We start from the raw sequence: 24,350 nt of genomic DNA, 5'->3' as shown, positions 1-24,350 counted from the left end.
GTCATCTCATTGCCTTCTTGCCTGCATGGTTTCTGCCGAATAATCTGAGCTTAGTCTTATTGTTTCTCCTCTGTATGTGACTTTTTGTTTTTCTCGAGCTGCTCTCATGATTCTTTGTCTTTGGTTTTAGCGAGTGTGATTATGATAGGCCTTGGTGATTTTCTTTTGGGGTATATCCTACATGGGGTTTGTTGAGCTTCTTGGATGGTCAGCTTTTCATCTTTCATAATATTGGGGAAGTTTTCTGTTAGCAATTCTTGTGTTTTCTGTTTTCTCCCCCGTTCTGGAACTCCAATTACTCGAAGATTTTTACTTTTGATTGTATCCCACATAATTCTCAGGGTTTCTTCGTTTTTTTTCCTCTGATTTTTCTGAAACAGAGTTGTATCCAAGTGTTTGTCTTCAATTTCGCTGATCCTGTCTTCTATTGTTTCAAACCTATTTTCCTCATCCCTTCTATGACACTGTCCATTTCTGAAATCTTGTCGTTTATCTTCTGGATTTCTAATTGCTGTTTTTGTATGATTTCTAGTTATGAATTTATTTTAGCATTTTGTTCCTGTATTATTTTCTTGAATTCTTCCATTTCTTTGTCTGCCTTTTCCATGAATTTGTCTATTTTTTCCTCATTTTTGTCTGCTTTTTGCTTCTACTCTTGGATAATGCTGAATATTAGAGATTTGAATTCCCTATTAGGTAGTTCTAGAGCCTTTTCTTCTACTGGAAAGTCATCTGGTGTTTTATTTTGGACACCTACTGATACCATCCTGTCCTGTTTTTGTATATCTTTTGATATTGTCTGCTGTCTTTGGGGCACTCAGTAGTTATTTTCCTCATTTATTGATTGTAGATTTGTTTGTTTAATCCTGCTTTTTTGTTTTATTTGGTTACGTCTGAACAGGTGGGATGTGCATTCTTTGTTGTTTGCTCTCTGTGGGCACAATACTTTTCACCTCCTTCTCCAATGGGCAGGATTAGTCACTCAGGTATGGTACAGCAGGTCAGGTCCAGCTGAAGGGGAGTTGGTGGGATGGGTTGTTTCTGGCACATACTAGGGTAGACAGGGTGGGCCGGGAATCAGTGCAGGGTAGTTTCTGGTAGGCCGTGCTTGTGTTGCTTGGGGGTGTGATGTTCAGCACACAGTGCAGGTAGGCAGGAAGGAGGGGGGAGATTGTGATGTGTGGCACTAAGATGGGTAGGGAAAAGAGGAGAGAGGAGGGAGGATCATGAGCCAAAAACATACACACAAACAAAAAAAGTGCTAAGGGAGCTGCTATTGGAGTGGAGAGATGAGACTAAAAAATGGAGAAAAACAAAAATGAAAAAAAAGAAAGGGGTAAAAGAAAAAAATGAATAAATTGAGAAACTGGAAATGAAGACAAAAAGGGAAAAAGAGAAGAAAACAAAACAAAGAAACAAGAAAACCCCAAAAAACAAACAAACAAAAAAAGAAAAAAGAAATGCCCCCAGGGATGTCACTGTGCATCTGCTCAGAGTGAGGGAGTATCTCCCAAGTCATGTGGCACTGCCCGGCCAGAAGGGGCTCCCAAGCTGAGAAAAGAAAAAGAAAACAATCAAACAAACAAATCAGAACAAACGAACAACAACAAAAAAGCCCTGGGGGTCCCACCAGTGCGGCAGCAGTTCCACAGTCGAGGGGCACCTCACAGCCCCCCAGGAAGAAGCAAAGATGGCCACGGAGCCAGGTGTTTGAGAGAAAGGAGGGGGAGGTGGTGAGAGGTAAGGAAGAAATCTAATGAAGTGGAAAAAAGCAACACCAGCAGCCAACAAATGGCACTCAGGGAGCCGGCCAGTATGGGTGGGTGGAATCCAGGTGACACTGGGTGAAGCAGGTGCTTCCCGGCCGAGAGACTGTGGCCGTGGGAAGCAGAGGAGGCCGAGTGGGGGTGAAGAAGGCTGGGGGGTGGGAAAGTGTATATTGTTGGTTACTGGTTGTTCTGTCTCCTGTTGGAAGCTCTGTGAAGCTGCTTTCTCGTACCCCCTGTTCACTGATCTCTGATAGGAGTCCAAGATGGTGGATCCGCGCTGCGTTAGCTGATAGGGGACCTCTGTGTGTATCTCTCCTTGCTATCTGTTCTCAGTCAGTTTCTTATTCCATTTGGTGCTTGGCTGAGTTCTTTTGATGCTAGGGTTTCAGGACTGACGTGTGACTCTGTTTGACTTAGTTTTTTGGATCTTTGCTGTGGAGGGACTGTGTGGTGCTTCTGACTATAGCGCCATTTTTGCCCGGAAGTCTCTGGTTGTGGTTTTATGGTCTTGAAGAAGGTCCTAGGTGGCCCAAATGGTTTTCACTTGACTACTAACCTAAAAATGAGCCCTGGTAGTGCAATGGTTAAGTGCTTGGCTGCCAACCAAAAGGTTGGTGGTTCGAACCCACCCAGAGGCTCTGAGGGAGAAGGACCTGGTGATCTGTTTCCGTTAAGAGTACAGCCTAGGAAACCCTATGGGGCAGTTCTACTCTGTCACATGGGGTTGCTATGAGTAGGAATCAACTCGACGGCACCTAATGATAACAATATTCCTGGAATATGAAGAGACATATACGACAGGTAGGAGAAGGGACTTTGAGGTTAGAAGTCCTAGCTGATAATGAGAGTGGAAGCTTGTAGAAAATAAAGGCCGAATCAGCCATGGAACTGAGATCCATCCAGGCATATCCAGGCAGCAGTAGTTGAGGGGTGAATGATGAAGAAACTGTGAGGGGGTGAGGGTCCCTCCCTGTGTTTATTCACAGAAGAGTGTGATCAGAGACCTGCCTATCAGACATTTGCCACCGCTCCCACCTGTATCATCCCCATTTTCACTCTGACTAGATTTTAACCAGACACTCACAGATTATCTTGTGCGACAGATGAGATTGAATATTATAAAACATGAAACAGGAAAAAAAAAAACAAAAACCAAACAACTAACTTAAAAAGAAAGAAGACTCAGACTGAAACGAGAAGGATGCGCAGCCATGTTGAGCGTTAAGGGTCTGTCGGTGAGCAGCGGTGGGGGCAGTGGTGGTTCAGTGGTGGAATTCCCACCTTCCATGCAGAGTCGTGGGTTCGATTCCTGGCTAATGTAACCTTAAGTGTAGCCACCACCCATCCGGTAGTGGACTTGTGTGTTGCCATGATGTTGAACAGGTTTCAGTGGAGCTTCCAGACTAAGATGGACCAGGAAGAAAGCCTGGCAGTCTACTTCTGAAAATCAGCCAATGAAAACACTACGGATCACAATGGTCCAATCCAAAACCAATCATGGGGATGGCGCAAGACCGGGAAGTGTTTCATTTTGTTGTGCGTGGGGTCACCACGAGTCAGGGCTGACTTGACAGCAGCTGACAACAACAACAAGAAGAAGAGCAAGAAAGCAGAGTGCTGCTGGCTGGCATATTTGTAAATCCTATAATATCTCCTTGTCCACAATCCAAGGAATGAAGGTGAGCAGAGGGCAGTCCCCACCCCCTCCAGTTCCACAGCAGGACCATCACACAGAGAAACCAGACCACAAAATGAAGGACGCGGTCTTCACTGCAAAGTAAAGGATCACAATGACAATACCAACTGCCCCACAACAGAGGACCGTGGTGGCAGTATCTGAAAGAGAACGGGGGGGGGGCTTTAGGAGAGAGCAGCTTGGGAAGAAGTTTGACTACTGAGGGACCACGGTGTAACCTAGGAAGCTGATGGGGTTCCCAGGAGACTAGAGCGAGCCCACAGTATACATGGTGACACACAAACCCATCGAGGGTGCTTCAAGGCCTCCACAGTGACCAAAAGAAACCAAGATTGGCAACGTAAATTGCAGCTGTCCTCTGCAGACAGCTGGCAGAAGGCGACCTGGCCCAGGGGTACGACTGTAATGGCTCAGCTCAGCGAGCAAACAAGCTGCTGTGTTCTGCACAGGCCCTGGTGCCAGTATAAACAGCCGTAGAAGCCTGGTGTGGATGGATTTGAGTGACTCCGTGGTGTGGTCACAAAGGCGTGCTCTGCTCGTACAAGGTTGTTGCTGAATAAGTAAGGACACGTCGTAAAAAGGGGAAGAACTGAACTTGGACAAAGCGACTTTTCTGGTGAGTCAGGTCAGACACAGGGCTGTTAGTGGAAAAGACTGAAGGTACGTTTCAGATTCAGATCATGTCAGCTTAGTAGGTTTTTTTTCTGTGAAAGTATACACAGCCAAAGACACATCATTTCAACAGTTTCTATAGGTATGATTCAGTGACATTGGTGACATTCTCAAGTTGTGCAACCATTCTCATTATCCCTTTCCACATTCTTCCACCACCATTATCTTAAATTCACTGCCTCCTAAGCTTCCCATCCAACCTTTTGAGTTGTCATTGTCAATTTGATCCCAGGTAGATAATTCTTTAAAAGAGGACAATGCTCAAAGTAGACATACTTTACTAATTAAGATAAGTTATTGTTTGGTTCAAAGAGGATTTCAGGGGATAGTTTTGGTTTAAGGTTTAAAGAATATCTCAGGGAAATAGTTCCAGGGACTCTTCCAGCCCCAGTGGTTCCATAAAGGCTGGATTCCAGGAGAATTTGAAATCCTGTTCTGCATTCTTCCCCCTTTTGATAAGGACTCCTCTATAGAATTTTTGATCAAAACATTCAGTAATGGTAGCCAGACACCATCCAGTTCTTCTGGTCTCATGGCAAAGGAGGCAGTTGTTCATGGAGGCAACCAGACACGCATTCCATTTCCTCCTCCTATTCCTGACTCTCCTTCTTCCTCTGTTACTCTAGGTGAATGGAGACCAATTGTTGTACCTTGGATGGTTGCTTGTATAGTAGCCAAAGTTTAGAAAGGGGGATCTCAATTGAACAGCAATTGAATATTGATCAGCAAACCCTTGATGCATATATGGTGCTTCAGGAAGCAGCCGAGCACAGGAGCCTGAGGACTGCTGGCAGAAATTATCCTTATTCTGGTAAAGGGCTGGAGTAGAAAACATCTGGGAAGGGAATGGGAGAACAAAGATGGCAACTGTGGGGAAAGAAGATGGTTTCCGTTCTATATGGAGACCCCCCGGGGGGATTGGATGGCCAAGAAGGGCAGGCTGTGTCTCAGACAGGAAGGAAGTACATTCATGGGATCTTATGGAGCAAGGAAGGCCTGCATAGCTTTCACGGAGCCTGAGTGGAAAGAGTCCTCACACTTGCCCATTATCAGCTGGCTGAACAATACATATAAACTCATACATTTAGTATCTTAAAGAAAGGAGTCTGCCAGCTTCATTCCACCCACTGTCATTTTAAACATACAAATGTACATTTGAGGGAGACCTGGTGGTGCAACGGTTAAGCGCTTGACTACTAAGTGAAAGGTCAGCAGTTGGAACCCACCCAGCGGCTCCACGGGAGAAAGACCCAGTGATCTGTTCTCATACAGATTGTTGTTATTGTGTTGTTAGGTGCTATTGAGTCAATTCTGACTCAACCACCTGTTGTGACAGAGCAGAACTGCCCATAGGGTTTCCTAGGCTGTTATCTTTACAGGAGCAGATCGCCAGGTCTTTCTCCCGTGGGGCCACTGGGTGGGTTCGAATCATCAACCTTTTAGCAGTTGAGAGCTTAACCATTGTGCTACCAGGGCTCCTCCTCGTAAAGATTACAGCCTAGGAAACCCTATGGGGCAGTTCTACTCTGTACATGGGGTCACTATGAGTCGGAATCGACTTGACGGCACCTAATAAAGACGACAACAGCAATGTAAGTCTGTGGTTAGTGTCCGTCATATTTAGCCATTAGGGAAATGCTGGGAAGGGTATATGTGGTAGTTAGGAGGGACACACCCATCAAACTCCTTACTCAGGGAGCTGAGCTAGAAGGGGTGCGGAGCCTGTGTGAACATTACTTATTTTGTCAGTTATGAAGAAGACCCAAGTTTTTCCCCAGTAAAAACGTACCATGGATGTGACCGTGAAACTGAAATAAAGGGCTGTACATCTTTCTCAACAGACCATATACTGTTCAAGAGTGAATTTAATCCCAAAGCTCTTGGACTATGGGGCTATAAAGTGACCAAAGACTTGAAAACCACACTTGTTGCTACTTAATGGTTTCACATCTGTCCTCGGACCCTCCTGCGGCGATCTGGAGGGGCTCGTTTCCTCATAGGTTAATAGGACCCAGTATGCGGGCTGGGTGCTCCAGCTCTCTCCTCCTGAGGAGAACGGCCTCTGGCTTCCTTCCAAGCTCATGACAACTACTTCTTCACAGGCTTCCCATATAACTCCAGTCATTTTCTTGATACCTCTTTAAGATGTGAACGCTCAAGAATATTTACTTGTTCTTTCCCCTAATAAAAATAGCACCCATTGCTTTGGGTTTTGTAAGAATGCACATAATAACAAACTCTCCCCACTATAAATAGCATTCTCATTCCACCCACGTCTAACAGAATTCCCTCCCGGCATGCCTGGCATCGTGGTCTGCAGAGTCAGGCATTACTGGATTGGGCTGACAAGGTGATTCCAGAGATAAGAGTCTGCGACACAGAATTTCAGCAAAACAGTCTTAGAGAAAGGAGCCCTGGTGGCGCAGCCGTTAAGCACTTGGCTGATAACCCAAAGGTGGCGGTTTGAATCTAGCCAGTGGCTTTGTGGGAGAAAGACCTGGTGATCTGCTCCCATAAAGATTACAGCCTAGGAAACCCTGTGGGGCAGTTCTACTCTGTCAAATGGGGTCACTGTGAGTCGGAGTCAACAGCCTTAGTGAATTTAACAGAATGCTGCACAGAATTTTAAAAAACTTAGTATTTCAGAGGCCGTAATCACCAATTAGAGCTTCACTGAGTAAACTGAACTTTTCTTCTACTTCAACTGAACTGATAACTGTCTTTTCCCTATTGAAGCTTTTTCCTCTTTGATTAACCTCTGAGTAAAACCAGCCACCATGGAGTGAACTCCGACTCATAGCGCCCCTGTGTGTGTCAGAACAGAACTGTGCTCCATAGGGTTTTCAATGGCTGACTTTCTGGAAGTAGATCACCAGGTCTTTCTTCTGAGGCACTTCAGGGTGGACTCAAACCTCCAAGCTTTTGGTTAGCCGCTGAGCACATTAACTGTTTGCACCACCCGGGGACCAGGTGCTTATGTAAATTTTAAATTGGAATTTAAACCCCCCAAACATGTGAAAAATGAAAAAAATATTTCCTTATTCCTTCCTGTCCAAGCATAGTGCCTAGCATAAGGTCTCATTCAGTAAACATTGGTCAATTGTTAATAATCGTTCTGGTTTTTAGGTAACATGACAAAGAATTAAAATCAATTTTGATCCAGTGATGCCCACCACAGTCCTCACCTACCTAGCTAGCAAGTCGATCAGTTCAAGCTTTGACATCCCGTCAGGAAGCAGCCGAGGAATGGCAGCAACACAGGTCCTGAAAAGATCAATTTTTGGCTTTCTCTCACCCCTAGAATTGGAAAACAAAGTTTAAACCTAGGTCACAAGGCTGTGAAAATTAAATATATATAGATACATACACATGCATATATACACGCAGCTATATACACAGAGAGATCAAATACATGCACAGAGAGAAGACTCCACGTCTTCTGAATCACAGTCAGTGGACGGGACCAGGTTGTTGCTGTCCTTGGTGCCGTGGAGTCGATTCCAACTCATAGCAACCCAACGGGACAGAGGAGAACTGCCTCATAGGGTTTTCCAGGCTGTGATCTTTATGGGAGCAGATGGCCAGGTCTATCTTCCACGGAGGCTCTGGGTGGGTTCGAACCACCAACCTTTGGGTTAGCAGCCCAGTACGTAACTTGTGTCACCTGGGCTTCTTTGAGAGCCCCATGTTACTCTCCAATGTTTCTGCCCTCTATAGCTTGGCCAGTGCTAAGAGAACTTGTGAACATTTTCATGTAAGACAGAGGTATACATCTACCACATGCCTTGCCATTCAGCTGAGTTCCTTGGGTTTGTCCCCGTGGGCTGGGTTTAAAACACCAGATTCACAGGAATGCCTGTACGTGTCAGGATGTGAGGAATATACTGCAGTCATTCCCACATTCAGCATTTAAAAACGGAATTTTAATGCATAACAAGGAACGGTGCCTCTAACAGGTGTGACTTCCAGAAGCTTGTCTCTCTGACGAGTTCTGTTTCTTCCTCTACAGCCCACATCTCCATTTACAAGAAATTAAGTACTTCCAAAATAAGCCTTACACAATGACAAGAAAAATCCGGAAATGCGTTTAGTTGTGTCCCCATTTCTGATTTTCCAAAAGACACCAACAGTCCTGATTTCTATGGAGGTTGTTTTTCTCTTTCTAATTACTCTCCTGAGAATATGAATGGCTAATGTAATTAACGCCTTTTGAAGGAGCCCTGGCAGCTTGCATTGATTAAGTGCTCGGCTGCTAACTGAAAGGTGATTGGTTCGAACCTACCAGCTACTCCACAGGAGAAAGATGTGGCAGTCTGCTGTTGTAAAGACAACAGCCTTGGAAACCCTATGGGGCAGTTCTACTCTGTCCTATAGGGTAACTATAAGTCAGAATCGACTCGACAACAACAATGCCTTCTGTACTCTGTTGTAAAATCTGAAGAAAGTATGTAAATTTTATAATAAATTATGTGTATCTCTGGCTTAAATAGGTAACCATTTGATTTTTCACTGCTTATTTTATCAATAACCTTTAAGGAAGACTTAAGCTACCCATCAAGTCTTTTAAACAACCTAAGTGACAAAACGTAACAGCATATTTAAATTCTGATGATTTATTCTTCTGACAATACCTATAAAACTGGAACCACATTAATGCAATCTTGGGACGCCAGGACAATGAATGACAACGCAAAGCAGCACAGGAGTGATTCACTCTCGGAACGGTTAACTGGGATTAGAACAGGCAGGCAATGAGAAGAAGCCTCCCAGTCTGTAATCTAAAAATCACATCAAATGGCAATTCTGCTCTGCGCCATTACTAACTAGTGTGCTTTTGCAAGCTTGTCAAGAAGGAATACAAAACTGTCTAAGTGAAAAATAAAACACGTGTATGTCGTGTCGACTTCTCAAAAACTATGCTTTTGTGCAAAGTCCTAAGAGTATTTTCTCTCCTTTTCCAGGGTCCTTCTGCATGAAGTGTATGAGCAGTCCCAAGAGGGTGCAGGTGCAAAGGAAAGGTGTCTGTAGCTGCCCTCCTCAGCAGCGGGGCAGAGACAGTGCTGGCTGAGGGAGCTCCCTGATTGCTCAAGGGTCACACCGTGAGGAGCTGACGCGCTTCTCCAAGCTTGCTCGCCAGATGTGGTAAGCAGCTGGGATTATTCACCTATCTGACGGAAAACAGAGGACCCTGCCTGGCCTCCAGTGTAAGGCAAACCCTGCAGACTTCCAGGCTCAGAAAGCAAGCTGAGCTGAGAGACTCACTGGTGCTTGATTTGCTTTGATACTGCCATCTTTGCTCTCTGGGTTTTCATGGAAAGCATGAGAACCACTAAATGAATGTAATTAAGAAAACTTATTAACAGATGTTAAAACTGTTATTTTTTATTTTTCTGCTTGAACCACAAAAGGGATGAGAAATGGAGATAGAGCAACAGAGGATACTCAGTGCTCAAGTTCATGTTCTAAGCCGGGCCTGGGAAAGGGAGGGGCCAACCTCAGATATCAACTTAAATGACTGTTTCTGTTAGTATGACGTTGGCCTCCACCCTGTTCTCCTGAATGCTCACAGGACTGCCCAACATTTCTCCTTGTTTTTTAGAAATGTAGCACTAGTAATTTTCCACTCAGGAAACTGCCTTAAAGCGTAGCCTAAGAAATATTCCTAGCTCATAGGAAGAAGAAATGCAGTGTGTGGCTAACTGCCTCCAGGAACAGCTGCCTCCTTTGTCATGAGACCAGAAGAACTGGATGGTGCCCAGCTACCATTATTCAACGTTTTGTTCCTCCCCCATTAACATAAACTCACTGTCCCCCTCCAAAGGTTCCCATCTAATCTTTCAAGTTACTGTTGACCATTACTGAACATTTTGATCAAAGATTCTATAGAAGAATCTTGAGCAAAAGGGGGAAAATGCAGAACAGAATCTCAAATTCTCATGGAATTAGCGTTTCTGGAGTTACGGAGGCTGGATGAACCCCGAAACTATTGCCCTAAGATAATCTTTAAACCTTAAACCAAAAATATCCCCTTAAATCTTCTTAAAACTAAACAATAGTTTAGCTTAACTAGTAAAGAATGTCTGCCTTGAGCATTCTCTTCTCTTAAGAACTATCTATGGTGTATGAAGGAGCCCTGGTGGCACAGTGGTTAAGAGCTCAGATGCTAACCAAAAGGTTGGCAGTTCAAATCTACCAGCCGCTCCTTGGAAACCCTATGGGGCAGTTCTACTCTGTCCTATAGGGTCGCTATGAGTCGGCATCGACTTGACGGCAGCAGGTTTGGTTTTGGTTTTATGCGGTATCAAATTGACAACAGTGACTGGAAAGGTTAGACAGGAACCTCAGGGGCAACTAATTTATGTTGCTGGGGGAGGAACAACTCAGAAAAGGAAGGTGAGAATGGTTGTACCACTTGAAGAATGTAATCAATGTCACTGACTTGTACATGTAGAAACTTGAATTGGTGTATCTGCTGTGCATATTCTCAACAACAACAAAATAAAATAAATTATAAAAAAGAAAAAAGAAAGAAATATTCTTAGCTCTATTTGGGGTCTTAAGATGGTTAAGTAGGAAAAAGTCAAAAGGGTCTTTGAAAAAGTTTAAGGTATTGTTTAAAATACAAATGAAATAACACATCGTAAGAATATTTTTGGAAATTTATGCTACTGCCCAGCAATAAAGCCTAGATTTTCTTAAAATGTAGAACTGTAACCCAATCCTGGTTCCTGCTATAATTGATAAAATCGAGCAAATACATGTTTTTTCTGCAGAGCTGTAATTCCTTATTAGATGTTGGCTATGGACATTTGATTTCTACATTCAAAGCTACATATGCTTTCAGTTGCACGGAAAGTATTAGGCAGGCTAACTATCACAGTTCAGGAAGCTTCACTGAGAACAAGTGAACTTGAGATTTATAAAGATGGAATGATTAAAAACGGTGATGTCACTATATCACACGGGTGGTAATAGAACTTGGCAATAAAATATCAGTTCTGAAAAAAGGTGGACCAGTAAATGAGTCTTTGGGCCCATATTCTATTTTACTGACTTCCTGATACTTGAGAGAACCAAAATAGATCAATCTTGGATTTGAGCTAATTTTTATAGTTAGTAAAATACCGTCAAATATTTATCTTCTCTTACATCCCGTAGAACATTGATTCCAAGAAAAAGAGAACAAAATACAGAATAAATGTTGTTGTTGTGTGCTGTCAAGTCAATTCCAACTCATACCGACCTTATAGGACAGAGTGGGACTGGCCCATAGGGTTTCCTAGGCTGTAATCTTCATGAAAGGAGCCCTGGTGGGGCAAAGATCAAGTACTTGGCTGCTAACTGAAAGGTTTTTGGTTTGAACCCACCAGCAGCTCTGTGGGAGAAAAGACGTGGCAATCTGCTCCTGTAAAGATTACAGCCTATGAAACTCTAAGGGGCAGCTCTACTCTGTTCTACAGGGTTGCTATGAGTTGGAATTGACTCAATGGCACCCAGCAAAAACAACACAATCTTCATGGAAGCAGATCACCAGATCTTTCTCCCAAGTAGCCTCTGGGTGGGTTCAAACCACCAACCTTGTGGTTAGCAGCGGAGCACTTAATGGTTGTACCACCAGGACTCCTCAGAGAATGAATAGGAAGAGCAAATTAGAAGAATCTCCACTGGTGTCTTTTGGTTAATCCTTCGTTGAAATCTTAGTCGTCATTGGTACTCACGTGATCATGTCTTCAGGTTCTTTGTTCAACATTTGGACGTTGGTTAGCATCATACACCTTCCTACTTCTTTATCAAGGTGCCTTAAAATGTTGTCCACAGCTTTTCGTACTTGAGAGTAATACAATGACATGCCTGAAAAACATGCATTATTATTACGCCATTGACTAAATCTATCAAACAATGCTATCCTCTTTTTATTTATTCTCTATAACATTTTCTTTTTTACTGAAGACTTTCTATGGGTCAATGATTTCCTTGAGTTGAGAGACAGAATGTGATTCAATATCTGTCTGTATGGTTATTGGCACAGTGCCTGTACTTAGCGGGCGTTCAATAAATATTCATGTAAATTCAGAGAACTGGAATTCAAATACTTCAAAGGACAATATCTTTCCAGAAGAGTTAAAATGAAGAAGGAAGCTGAGAGTTTTACTTTTGTTTTTTTATGTTCCTCGTTAACCTAAGAAAATTCACCATCATTACTCACATAAATGTGAATACAGGATGATTCTCATTTTGGGTTAGGATTTCAATAACTTCATATTATCCTTTGAAATAGATGTGTGGAATATTTTTTAGTGAATTAAATAAAAATGACCACATCAGAAATTTTAAAATGAAGGAACATGTATTTTAGCTATATTATTTTTACTACTGTCATTAAATATAGGATCAACGTCCTTCAGTAGAAAACAAATATCAATGTTGTTGTTGGGTGCTGTTGAGTCAATTCCAACTCATAGTGACCCCATGTGACAGTGTAGAACTGCCTCACAGGATTTCCTTGGCTGTAATCTTTATGGAAGTTGACTGCCAGGTCTGTCTCTTGTGAAGCTGTTGGGTAGGTTCGAACTGCCGCCCTTTTGGTTAGCAGCCGAGTGCTTGGCCATTGTGCTACCAGGGCTTCTTACAAATATGAATAGTGTACATATGTTGTATGTGTATATGTATTTTATCTATATAGATCATGCAATGATAAGTATGTAGTTTTGTATTTAAAATTTATACTTTAATAAGATAATTGATAATGATTGTTTCTCTTGCATTAAATCTTCAACTCATTGAATCATTGCATAGTTAAATATTTTAAAGTAAAAATATTTCCTCATGTGTTTCTTTCATATCTTTGGAATCCAGAAACTATCTTAACAAAGTTTATAGTTGGTTCCTAAATTTTAGTACCTAGTAAGAAATAAACAAATGCAAAAAAAAAAAAAAAATCATCTCTTTATAAGATTCAAAAAAACCAAACCCATTGCTGTTGAGTCTGACTCATAGCAACCCTAGCTAGATTAAAATGAGAAAAATCTCATGTAGACTAAATTCAGAATATAACCTGCTTTGCTGTGGGACTTAGGGTGTTTAAAACATAAATTAGACCAATTATACTGAAGAAAAAGAAAGAAACAAAGTACAAAACTGAGCCAGTGAATGAACGAATATATATAGGTACAGGTTTGTTTTATGAACAGGATAATCAACCAAAGCACACAGATGTCTTAGAAATTTCCTGTAAAATGCAGATAATCAATAATAGAGATTTGAAAACATCATAGATAAAAACCTAACATTTAAATGGCAAAATGTTTACCAAGAAGTTCAAAGAGTTTAAAGGGCAGTTAAACAAAACACAGCATGAATCAATCAAAGGAATTAACGTCAGAATCTCTGAAAAGCAACTTTTATAAAGGTTTTTTAAAACGTGACTCTACTAAGGCTAAGTATCTTCTTGTATTTTAAAGGCTTAAGAAAGGCCAGCTCTAACACATCTTTGAAACTCACCGTTATGGGTTGAATTGTGTCCCCCCCACCCCCAGTATGTATTATGCTATGTAATCCCATTTGGGAGTGTTTTAAACCAATCACACGTGAGATCTAAAAAGAGCAGATTAGGCAGAGAGAAGGAAGCACAAACGGAGGGGAAGAGACACGCCGCATGAAAGTCGCCAAGGAACGGAGGAACAGAAGCTGAAAAGAGACAAGGACCTTCTCCTAGAGCCCACACAGAGAGAAAGCCTTCCCCTGGAGCTGGCACTCTGAATTCCGACTCCTAGCCTCCTCAACTGTGAGAAAATAATTATTTGTTTGTTAAAGCCACCCCCTTGTGGTATTTCTGTTACAGCAGCACTAAGAATCCAAGGCACCCACCTATCATTTTAGCTTCCTCTTCCGTTAGAGTTTTACTCAAGTATGTTTTCTTCACTCTCAACGTGTTTCCTGAAGGAAGAACAGCGCCTGTCACTGGCATGGGAGGTTCGCCATCTTTCTGCTGCAAGCTGTCAGCTATGACCAAGAATGCCCTCAAACCAATGTTCATTCTCTGTAAGAGACAAGACGTTCATGACACAAAGGGTCAATTATTTAGTGGAATTAACACTTCAGTTTTTTAGAGAAGCTTGGCTTGCTGTCTAGATTAGGACTAGACAAGTAATCTAAAAGGCACAAGGGTGTAGGCAAGCCTACGAAGATAAAACTAAGTTTCTGTCACTGTCTGTTGCTGCATCACAAGAAGACAATTGGGAAGACTTTCACCAAATCTGGAGGGTATGTTTGTGACAGTTGTCATAGTTTGCTCAGGAGATCCTGGGTGTGCCTCCAAGTTCTTGTTGTTGGGCGCCGTCGAGTCGATTCAGACTATCGTGACCCCACGTGACAGAGTACAACTGCCCCATAGTCTTTACAGGAGCTGATCACCAGATCTGATCTTTCTCCCACAGAGCCACCGGGTGGGTTTGAACCGCCCATCTTTTGGTTGGCAGCTGAGTGTTTAACTGTTGCGCCACCAGGGCTCCTTGGAATATAGGTGGTTATCCTCTGGAGCAGCTGAAACTCAGGTAAACTCAGGTAAACCAAAGGCTCCAGGTCTTCCAGAAGTATTAATTCCAAAGACTGAAGACAAACAGGGTTTCCAGACATGAACCACAAAACGAAAAATCACTGCTCCTAATTGCAGGTGTTGTCTTTGAGCCACACAGGCCAGCACGTTTGGAAATGCGTTTCAAAAACTCATTGCCACAGAACTCGTTACTGATGGGAACGCATGGCCGGGTGGGAAGAAATGGCATTCTGGACCAGATGCTTCTCTTTCTCAGGCTGAGGTAAAGCACAACATTGGCTCTGAGGGATGACTCGGCAAGATAGTGGCCCTCTGAAGTGCTGATCTTAAAAGGTCAGCAGGCAGCAAAACATCTCTACTTCCTTAAACACCCATGTGGAACACCTTCACACTCATTGCTATTTTCAAATCTTATGAAGTAGTAAGTTCCCAAAGTAGACAACCACTTATAGCAGAAGATAATGGTAGTTCTAATACTAACAATGACAAACACAGTTACCATTCACTGAGCCCCTCAAATGGATCCGGAATTGCTCATTAACTCTAATCCTTAAAATAGTTACTAGCAGAAGGCATGATTAGTCCCATTTCTCAGGAGAAACTGAGGTCACACAACAAGTAAGTGGGAAGCTATGCATCCAAGTCAGTTTTGGCTGAATCACCTGTATCCCGAGTCCTCTTATACCATGGAGTACTATTATATTTTGTAATGTGAAATAACACTGACTTCTATTCATTTTAAAACTATTTATTCAAGCTTCAAGGAGTTATGGTATTTCAACCAGGATCTGATGAACATTTCTCAGACTCATTTATACCCAGTCCAATGTGTACTTTACAATTGCACGGCCTTCTATGATACTCTTTCCTTTTCCACTTTCTAGAATGAAAGAGTGTCAGCTTTTAAAAACTGATCTGCATATCAAAGTCCCTTTACTCCCTCGGTTATTTTAGTAGTTCTCTCATGAACTGATTTCCAGGACTTATGTATCTTTCCGCAGCCCTGGTGGCGCAGTGGTTAAGAGCTCGGCTGCTAACCAAGAGGTCAGCGGTTTGAATCCATCAGCCACTCCTTGAAAACCCTATGGGGCAGTTCTACTCTGCCCCACAGGGCCACGATGAGTCGGAATCGATTCAGAGGCAATGGGTTTGGTTTGGTTTTTGGTATCTCTCTCTTAAAACATGGCAGTGTCTTACGTGAGGAAATATGATGTTCAGTTTAGGATTTGCAGCACCGATACACTAACCATGGGCTGATGTATATGGTCAAGCCTCAATTATTTGCAAGTGGATTATCCAATGATGAATCATCCTTGCCAGTTCTCTAAGTTTTCCTTCTCTTCTGGACAACACAAAGGGCAGAAGTAAGGTGAGACACTTTGGGACAAACATTTTGAACTTCGTTTCAAAAATAACTTTTTTTTGCATTATGTACAGTTCTGTCTCATAATTCACCCTTTATTATCTATTTGCCTGGCCTTGAGAAATAATTTTTCTAAGTTTCAGCTTCTTTCTCTGTAAAATGGGGATAATAGTATCTATCAATCATGCAGGGTTACAGCGAAGAGTAAAGACAGTTCTTGGACTTTTCTGGTAAATATACCATATTTTTATGCAAATAATGCATGCATCACACTTTTTTTGCCAACAACGCAACCTCCTTCCCACTATTTTTGTAAGTGAGCTATGCCACGTGTTATATGTGTAGGCACAATATTTACATGGTCACGTTACTTGCAAAAAAATATGGTATATATTGCAAGCCAGAGTCTTATTGGTGTCTCCACTTTATTATTTTTTTAATTGAAATATAATTTACATGCAGTAAAATTCACTCCTTTGTCTAGTTCTGAGTTTTGACAGACATATACAGGCATGTCACCGCCATAGCAATCAAGGTACAAACAATTTCCACCTTCCCAAAAAGTTCCTTCTTAGGCCTCTTTGTAGTCAGGCCTCTTCTCCAGCTCCAGGCCCTGGCAAATGCGTGTCTAATTTCTGTCCTTATAGTTTTGCCTTCTCCAGAATGTCATATACATGGAATCAAACAGTACCCAGCCGTTTGTGTCTTGCTTCTCACACGTGGCACAGTGCTTTTGAGCTGTTCGTATGTATCAGCAGTTTGGTCCTTTTTATTGCTGAATAGTAGTCCATGGTATGAATGAATCACAATTTGCTTAAGCAAAGGGACTGTGCCTTTTTGCATCTTAGCAGCAGAGCATGAAGTCCCTGGTGCTCCCGGACCTCCAAGGCACACTTCACTGTGGTTACAGCATCCATTTCCCTGATGACGAACGACACTGAGCATCTTCTCATGCGTGTGTTGGCCATTTGTGTCTCTTCTTTGGTGAAGAGGCTGTTCATTTTTCCCATTTAAAAAATTGGGTTATTTATTTTCTTGGGTTTTGAGAGTTCTTTATGTATTCTGGATAGATGTACTGGATCAGATATGTGTTTTGCAAATATTTTGTCCCAGTCCGTGGCTCTTCACTTTCTTAACAGTGTCTTTTGAAGATCAGACTTTTTAATTTCATTGATGCCCAATTTATCAGTTTTTCTTTATTGATTTGTGCTTTTTGAGTCCTACTTAAATCTTTGCTCCCTCCAAGGCCAGAAAGACTTTCTCTTATGTCTTCTAGATTAATAGTGTCAGATTATACATTTAGGTTTATGATTTATTTTGAGTCAATTTGTGTATATAGTGTGGATTATGTGTCAAGGTTTATTATCCTGCAAGTGGATGTCCAGTTGCTCCGTGCCATTTATTGGAAAGACTATCCTTTCTCCACTGAATTAACTTTGCACCGTTGTTGAAACTCGATTGACTGGAAATGTGCAGAACTATTTCTGGATTCTTTATTCTGCTCTGTTGGTTGGTACGTTTGTCCTTCTGCCAGTGCCACACTGCCGTGATTACTGTGGCTTTATCGTAAGTCTTGGAATCAGGTTGGGCTAGTCCTCCAACTTCATTCTTCTTTTTCAAAACTGTGTTGGCTATTCTAGTTTCTTTGATTTTCAATATAAACTTTACAGTCAGTTGATTTATTTCTATAGAAAACATACAGCAGTTTTGATTGGGATTATATTTAGTCTAGGGAGTCCTGGTGTCTCAATAGTTAAGTGCTTGGACTAACTGAAAGGTTGGCAGTTTGAACCCCCCTATCGGCTCTGCCAGAGAAAGGCCTGGTGATCTGCTCCTGTAAAGATGACAGCCTAGGAAATCCTATGGGGCAGTTCTACTGTGTCACACGTGGTCACTGTGAGTCAGGATTGACTTGACCACACCAATATCATATTTAATCTACATAAATTAATCTGGGGAGAACTGACCTCTTAAAAATATCAAGTCTTCTAATCCACAAACTCAGTCTTTCTCTCCACTTACTTGGGTTTTCTTTGATTTCTCTCATCAATGCTTTGTAGTTGTCAGTATACAAATCTTACACATCTTTTGTTAGCTTTATCACTAAGCCTTTCATGTTTTCCATGATTATTGCAAATGGTCATGTTTTTTAATTTCAATTTCCAACTGTTCATTATTAGAATACAGAAATGCAGTGATTTTATATACTTATTTTGTATCCTGCAAACTTCCTAAAATCGTTTATTGGTTCTTACAGGTTTTATGTGGCTTCTTGGGGATTTTAAACTAAGACAATCATGTCATCTGGAAATAAAGACAGTTTTATTTCTTCCTTTCCAATCTGTGTGTATTTTCTTTCTATTTCTTGCGTTATTGCACTGGCTAGGACCTCCAGCTCTATGGCATTCTAGGTCAAGGCAAAAACGAGAGAAATGGAAGATGTAGAAACTCTTCTCACAGAAGGGCAAGTTCTTATGATGATGAGGATGGAAATCTTCTAGGTCTGAACTAAAACAAGATGATTATCTGAAGTCTCCTAAGTGGTGAGTGGTGGCACAGTACAGACTTTGTTTTTTAAATTAATTTTTAGTCTTTATTTGTTTGTTTATTGTTGTAGTTTAAGTGAAAGTTTACATTTCAAGTTAGTCTCTTTTACAAAAATTTATGCATACATTGTTAGGTGACCCTCGCTGCTCTCCCTGTACTGGGACAGCACACTCCTTCTTTCCACCCCGGATTTCCCGTGTCCATTCAACTAGCTCCTCACCCTCTCTGCCTTCTCATCTTGCCTCTGGGCAGGAGCTACCCGTTTAGTCTCATGTGTCTACTTGAGCTAAGACGCACACTCCTCACAGGTATCATTTTATGTCCCACAGTCCAGTCCAATCTTTGTCTGAAGAGTTGGCCTCGGAAATGTCACAGTACAGACTTTGCAGTAAGATAACCCTTTAGGCTTCTGGGCCTTGTGCCACAAGCCACTTGCTAAATATTATTTAAGACCCAAACTAGATTTACCTCCTGAGAAACTACACCCACATCTGATACACACTGATCAAGCGTATGGGATCTGCTTCATAGACTGTTCTTATTCCTGGTCTGTTTTTGAGCAGGGTTATGGGTATCACAAACTACTGATAAGTAAATTCTTCTATAACCCTACAATATCAAGAGATGTGGATGAAGATACCCAAATATCTCCCCTATTCTTGGCAGAAATACTGGAATATCTCCTCCAATTTTTGGAAGTTCAATTTTTTTTTTTTTAATATTGGTGAAAATACACAGTCACACACCTTTTTAACAATTTCTACATGTACAACTCAGTGGCATTGATTATGTTCTGCAAGTTGTACAACCATTCTCACCTGCTTCTAAAAATTGTTCTACCACCATTGACTTAAACCCACTGCCCCTTAGCTTCTCATCGAACCTTTTGAGTTGCTGTTTTTCAAACCATAGTTCCAACTGCTCCACACAGAGAGGTTAACTAGTGAATCACTGATTGAGTGAGGAGTTTGGGAAAAAAGCCAAGTATAATTTTTATGCATGCTGATAATGAAATGGCTCTCCACACATTCTTTTCAGACAAATAACCTGGTTATTCTGAGAATCAATTGCTATAGCTAGTAGAGCCATAACTACTGAGAAGTGAAAAATATTTTGAGAACCTTCCCAGCAAGGGAAAACTCTTTACACAGTTGGGCACTGGGTCTCCTTCTAGCCAAAGGCTTTGGTCATCTGCAGTGGCTTTGCCCTTGTTCCACTGGTCCACTCACTGTGGCTACAGTAATGCCAGGAGCCTCTGACGTCTTTAACATGAGGCAGAAATTTCCAAGTTTGGGCTTCCTGTTACGTCTCTAGACACGTGGCAACCTTAGTGCAAAAGAAGGGTGTGCAGGGTGTAATAGGAAGAAGCACGAGGATACCAGTGTCTGTTCTGCTGCTAACAAGTTGCCTGTTTTGAGCCTGTGGGCTCTGAACCTCCTTGCCTGACAGAATAAAGGAGCCAGACAATATCACAGTGATGCTAGGAACGGTCTTGGTTTTGTGTTTTTTTAATTTTTATGCTGTACGATTTATTTCATATTTTTGGCCTAAGAGTTTGCTATGTACTGTTTCTAATATTACAATTATTCTGTGAGATGAGCCGTTGTTGTTGTTGTTGGGTGCTACTGAGTCGATTGTGACTCACAGCGACCCTACAGGACAGAACTGCCCCATAGGGTTTTCTAGGCTGCAATCTTTACAGGAGTTGATCGCCAGGTCTTCCTCCCACGGAGCCACGTGTGGGTTTGAACCGCCAACGTCTCAGTTAGCAGTGGAGTGCTTAACCACTGTGCCACCAGGGCTCCTATAGCGATAATATGAACAATCTTTTTTTTTTAATGCTGTACAAGTATTTCATATTTTTTGCTCAAGGGTTTGTAATGTACGCTTTCTAGCATTGCAATTATTTTGTGAGATGAGCTGTTGTTGCTAGGTGCCGTCGAGTAGGTTCTGACTCACAGAGACACCTCATGACAGAGTAGAACGGCCCCATAGGGTTTCCTAGGCTGTAATCTTTATGGGAGCAGATGGTCAAGTCTTTCTTCTGCAGAGCTGCTGGGTGAGTTTGAACCACCAACCTTTCAGTTAGCAGCCGAGGGCTTAACCACTGCGTCACCAGGGATCCTTACAGGGATGACAGGAACAATCTTTTGCATTTTTTATTTTTATGCTGCACAGTTTATTTCATTTCTTTCTTTTTTTTTTTGGTTAAAGATTTGTAATGTACCATTTCTAATATTGCAATTATTTTGTGAGATAAACTAGGCAGATATTTTATCCATTTTACTGGTGAAAAAGCTGAAATTCAGAGAGGTCAATGTCACATGGCTAGCAAAAGTGACAAGTTCAGCTCTGCCGACTTCTGGTCCAGTCTTCTTCCTACATCCCATTCGGAAAGGGCCACAAAGAGGCAGCTTGCAGGCATATTTCGGTTATCTGACAGTTTTTTTAATTTTTAAAAATTTTTTTTATTGTGCTTCAGGTGAAAGCTTACAGAACAAATAGTTTCTCATGAAACAGAAGTACCCATGTTGTTTTATAACATTGGTTAACAACCCCACAACATATCAACCCTCTAACTTCTCAACCTCTTTTTTTTTTTTTGGTGAAAATATTTTAAAATTGAATATGCTTTTCATTTGCATAGGCCCACACCACTGCATGCTGTATATAATGCATATTACATTTATACATTCTATACTCATTTCCAGGATTTGTCTGCCCCTTAAGCTGGGATGCCACCACAGACACATATGTGCTTACACTATTCACTTAATTTCACTATTTTAGTAGTTTTGTTATTACTTGTACTTAGTCTTCTCTGTTTCATCACTTCCCAATACAAACCTTGTTAATCTGCATCAAAATAGTTATAATTACTTTTTGATCAAAGACACTATAAGAATCCTGATCAAAAGGGGGAAAATATACAACAGAATTTTAAATTCTCAATGGAACTGAGACTTTCTGGAACCACCAAGACTGGATGCACCCAGAAGCTACTGCCCTGAGATAATATTTAAACATTAAACCAAAACTAACCCCCAAAGTCTTCTTTGAACCAAATAGTTTAGCTTAATTAAAAAAGACTGTCTGCCTTGAGCAATGTGCTCTTTGAAAGAATTGTCTATGTGAGATCAAATTGATCACGGCAACTTGAAAGTTTAGATGGGAAGCTTGGGGGCAGTAAGTTTTTTTTTTTTTTTTTTTTTAAGTGTCAACTATTTTAACCATTTAACAATATTTTATTGTGTTTTTGGAGGTTTACCCAGCAAACTTGGGTTCCCATTCAACAACTTCTACACAAATTGTTCAGTAACACTGGTTACAGTCTTCACAATGCATGAACATTCTCAATATTTCCATTCTGGTTGTTCTGTTTTCATTAATGTAGTTTTCTTGCCCCCTTATACTCTCATCTTTATTTTAAAGTACCATATTTTTATGCAAATAGTGTGCCTTCTATATATGTTTGCCAATTGCATCCTCCCCCGGAGAGGTATTCTCATAAGTGCTGCTATGACCATTTTTTTTACATGTTGCTGTCAGTGTAGAAGGTCTGCATTATTTGTGTAAAAATATGGTAGTTGTTGGCTGTTTGGTCTCATATAGATGATTTTTTAAGGAGGAGAGTATTCACTAGGGGGCAATGAGTTTAAGATGACGGTAGTGTGATAATTTGGAAGAGGATACTGAGAACAGAAGCACAACTTGAAGAATGTAACCAATGTCACTGAATTATACATGTAGAAACTATTGAGATGGTGTACCTTTGGCTGTGTATACTTTCACCAAAACGAAAAAAGAAGAGAAAAAAATAGTTAAAAGTGTTTTTGAAAGAAAACATCCTGACTCTAGTGATGGATGAATTTTTTGGACAAGAATTACTCTTATAGAAGAACAGAAAATGGTAGCATATTAACTTTTCACCATTTTAAGTCAGTTTGTTGAAAATGTTACTTCTGAAATTCCATCATCTCCACTATTTAGTCAAATAACATGGAGAGAAACAAACAGCAGATGTTTCAGAGAAGACGTTCCTCACCCCAAGCTCCAAAGTCTCAAAGCAAAGAAAGGTGTGGGTCTGTGAACAGACACTCTGTTAGAAGCACATAGAAGGACTCATACCTCTGGACTGAGACTGAAGGCTTTTGCTGGTTTTCCCACGCAAAGAAAATCAAAAATGATTTCTTTCATTGCAAAATCTAAACGCTCCTGTAGTGAAAACAAGAAAATAACACAAAGGGGTTAAAATACACATTCAGCATGAAATGGCTATTCTCATCACGTGTACCTAACAGGCGAACTACGAAAGGAGAGGTACTTCTACATTTTATGAAACACAGAGACTTCCCAAAGGAGGATTGCACCCATAGGAACCTTCTGTGGATCCATTTCTGTTTTCATATGGTTTGCAGACATGCCTTCATTATATGGAGCCCTGGTGGTACAGTGGTTAAGAGCTCGGCTGCTAACCATAAGGTCAACAGTTCAAATCCCCCAGCTGCTCCTTGGAAAACCTTTGGGGCAGTTCTACTCTGTCCTATAGGGTTGCTATAAGTCAGAATTGACTTGATGGCAATGAGTTTGGTCTTCATTGTACGTGTAATTAGCTCCTAAAACAGGGAATGGTTAATGAAAAACAAAAAGTAAATAAAACCTGGAGGGTCTGTGCTTAGAAACAATCCAAACTCTGCTGATTTGTATTGTGTTGCTGTTGCTGTGTGCCGGTCCGTCAATTCTGACTCATGGCAACCCCACGTGACAGAGTAAAACTGCCTCATGGGGTTCTCTAGTCTGTAATCTTGCTGCGTGGTGGGTTCGAACAGCCAACCTTTTGGTAAGCAGCCGACCACTTAACCATCGCGCCACCTAAATGCTGGTAACTTGCTGCAACTCGGTTTAAAACGTATTTTTAAAAATACCACTGCACAATGACCATTTTTTTCTATTCTCTAACATTAAAAATTCTTCGGCACAGATTATTGCAAACAATTCTGCTACTGAGATGAATCATCAATAAATAAGGCATATTAAGGTTTGCTAAATGAGAACGTTTAAGCCAGATTCTAATAATTAGAGACAGCAGCTACTAAGATATGACAGGTTCATTTTATAATTAATTAAACCTGAAAAATCAGAGCACATTCTCAGCCAGGTGTTAACTCTACTTGGGACAGTTACAGCAAGTCATCTGCCTGCAAAGCAAGAAATGTCTTTCCCTAAGTGTGTATACTACAGAAGCATTTCATTGTACCAAACACACAAAGAGATATCACATATTAAATAGTCTACCAAGTAATAATTAAAACGCCTTGGTGGCTCAGTGGTTAAGCACTTGGAGCTAAAAGAAAGGTCAGCAGTTCAAATCTACCAGCTGGTCCATGGGAGAAGGATGTGGCAATCTACTTCCATAAAGATTACAGCCTTGGAAACCCTATGGGGCAACTCTACTCTGTCCTATAAGGTTGCTCTGGTAGGAATTGACTCGACAGCAATGGGTAAGTAATAACTGAATCCTACATCTTTATATACTTCAGCAGTATTTTCACACATATGATGTCACTTCACCTGCACAACACTGTGAGGTATGCTGCCGAATATTTTCATGCCCATTTTACTGAGAAAGAAGATGTTTCTGACTTGCTTACAATCACAGAGCTGGCCAAGGACGGACCGGCTGACAGTCACAGAGCTGGCCAAGGACGGACCGGCTGACAGTCACAGAGCTGGCCAAGGACGGACCGG

The 24,350-nt window shown here is 41.4% G+C and overlaps 1 protein-coding gene across 1 annotated transcript in view; it reads right to left on the bottom strand.

Moving 5' to 3' along the window:
* The window catches only part of FRY (FRY microtubule binding protein), a 314,552-nt gene that overhangs the window by 167,116 nt on the left and 123,086 nt on the right, over positions 1-24,350 (bottom strand). Inside the window, exons 11-14 of the mRNA XM_023740362.1 lie at positions 22,731-22,817; positions 14,005-14,176; positions 11,856-11,988; positions 7,327-7,434 (exon numbers count right to left, since the gene is read on the bottom strand). Of these exons, the coding sequence (XP_023596130.1) occupies positions 7,327-7,434; positions 11,856-11,988; positions 14,005-14,176; positions 22,731-22,817 (500 nt within the window). The remainder of the gene's footprint in view (positions 1-7,326; positions 7,435-11,855; positions 11,989-14,004; positions 14,177-22,730; positions 22,818-24,350) is intronic.

The sequence above is a fragment of the Trichechus manatus genome, unplaced genomic scaffold (genome assembly GCF_000243295.1).
Source record: "Trichechus manatus latirostris isolate Lorelei unplaced genomic scaffold, TriManLat1.0 scaffold00153, whole genome shotgun sequence".
Taxonomy (NCBI): Eukaryota; Metazoa; Chordata; class Mammalia; order Sirenia; family Trichechidae; genus Trichechus; species Trichechus manatus.
Note: the sequence above shows the minus strand (reverse complement) of the source record. Positions and strands in the feature narration are given on the sequence as shown.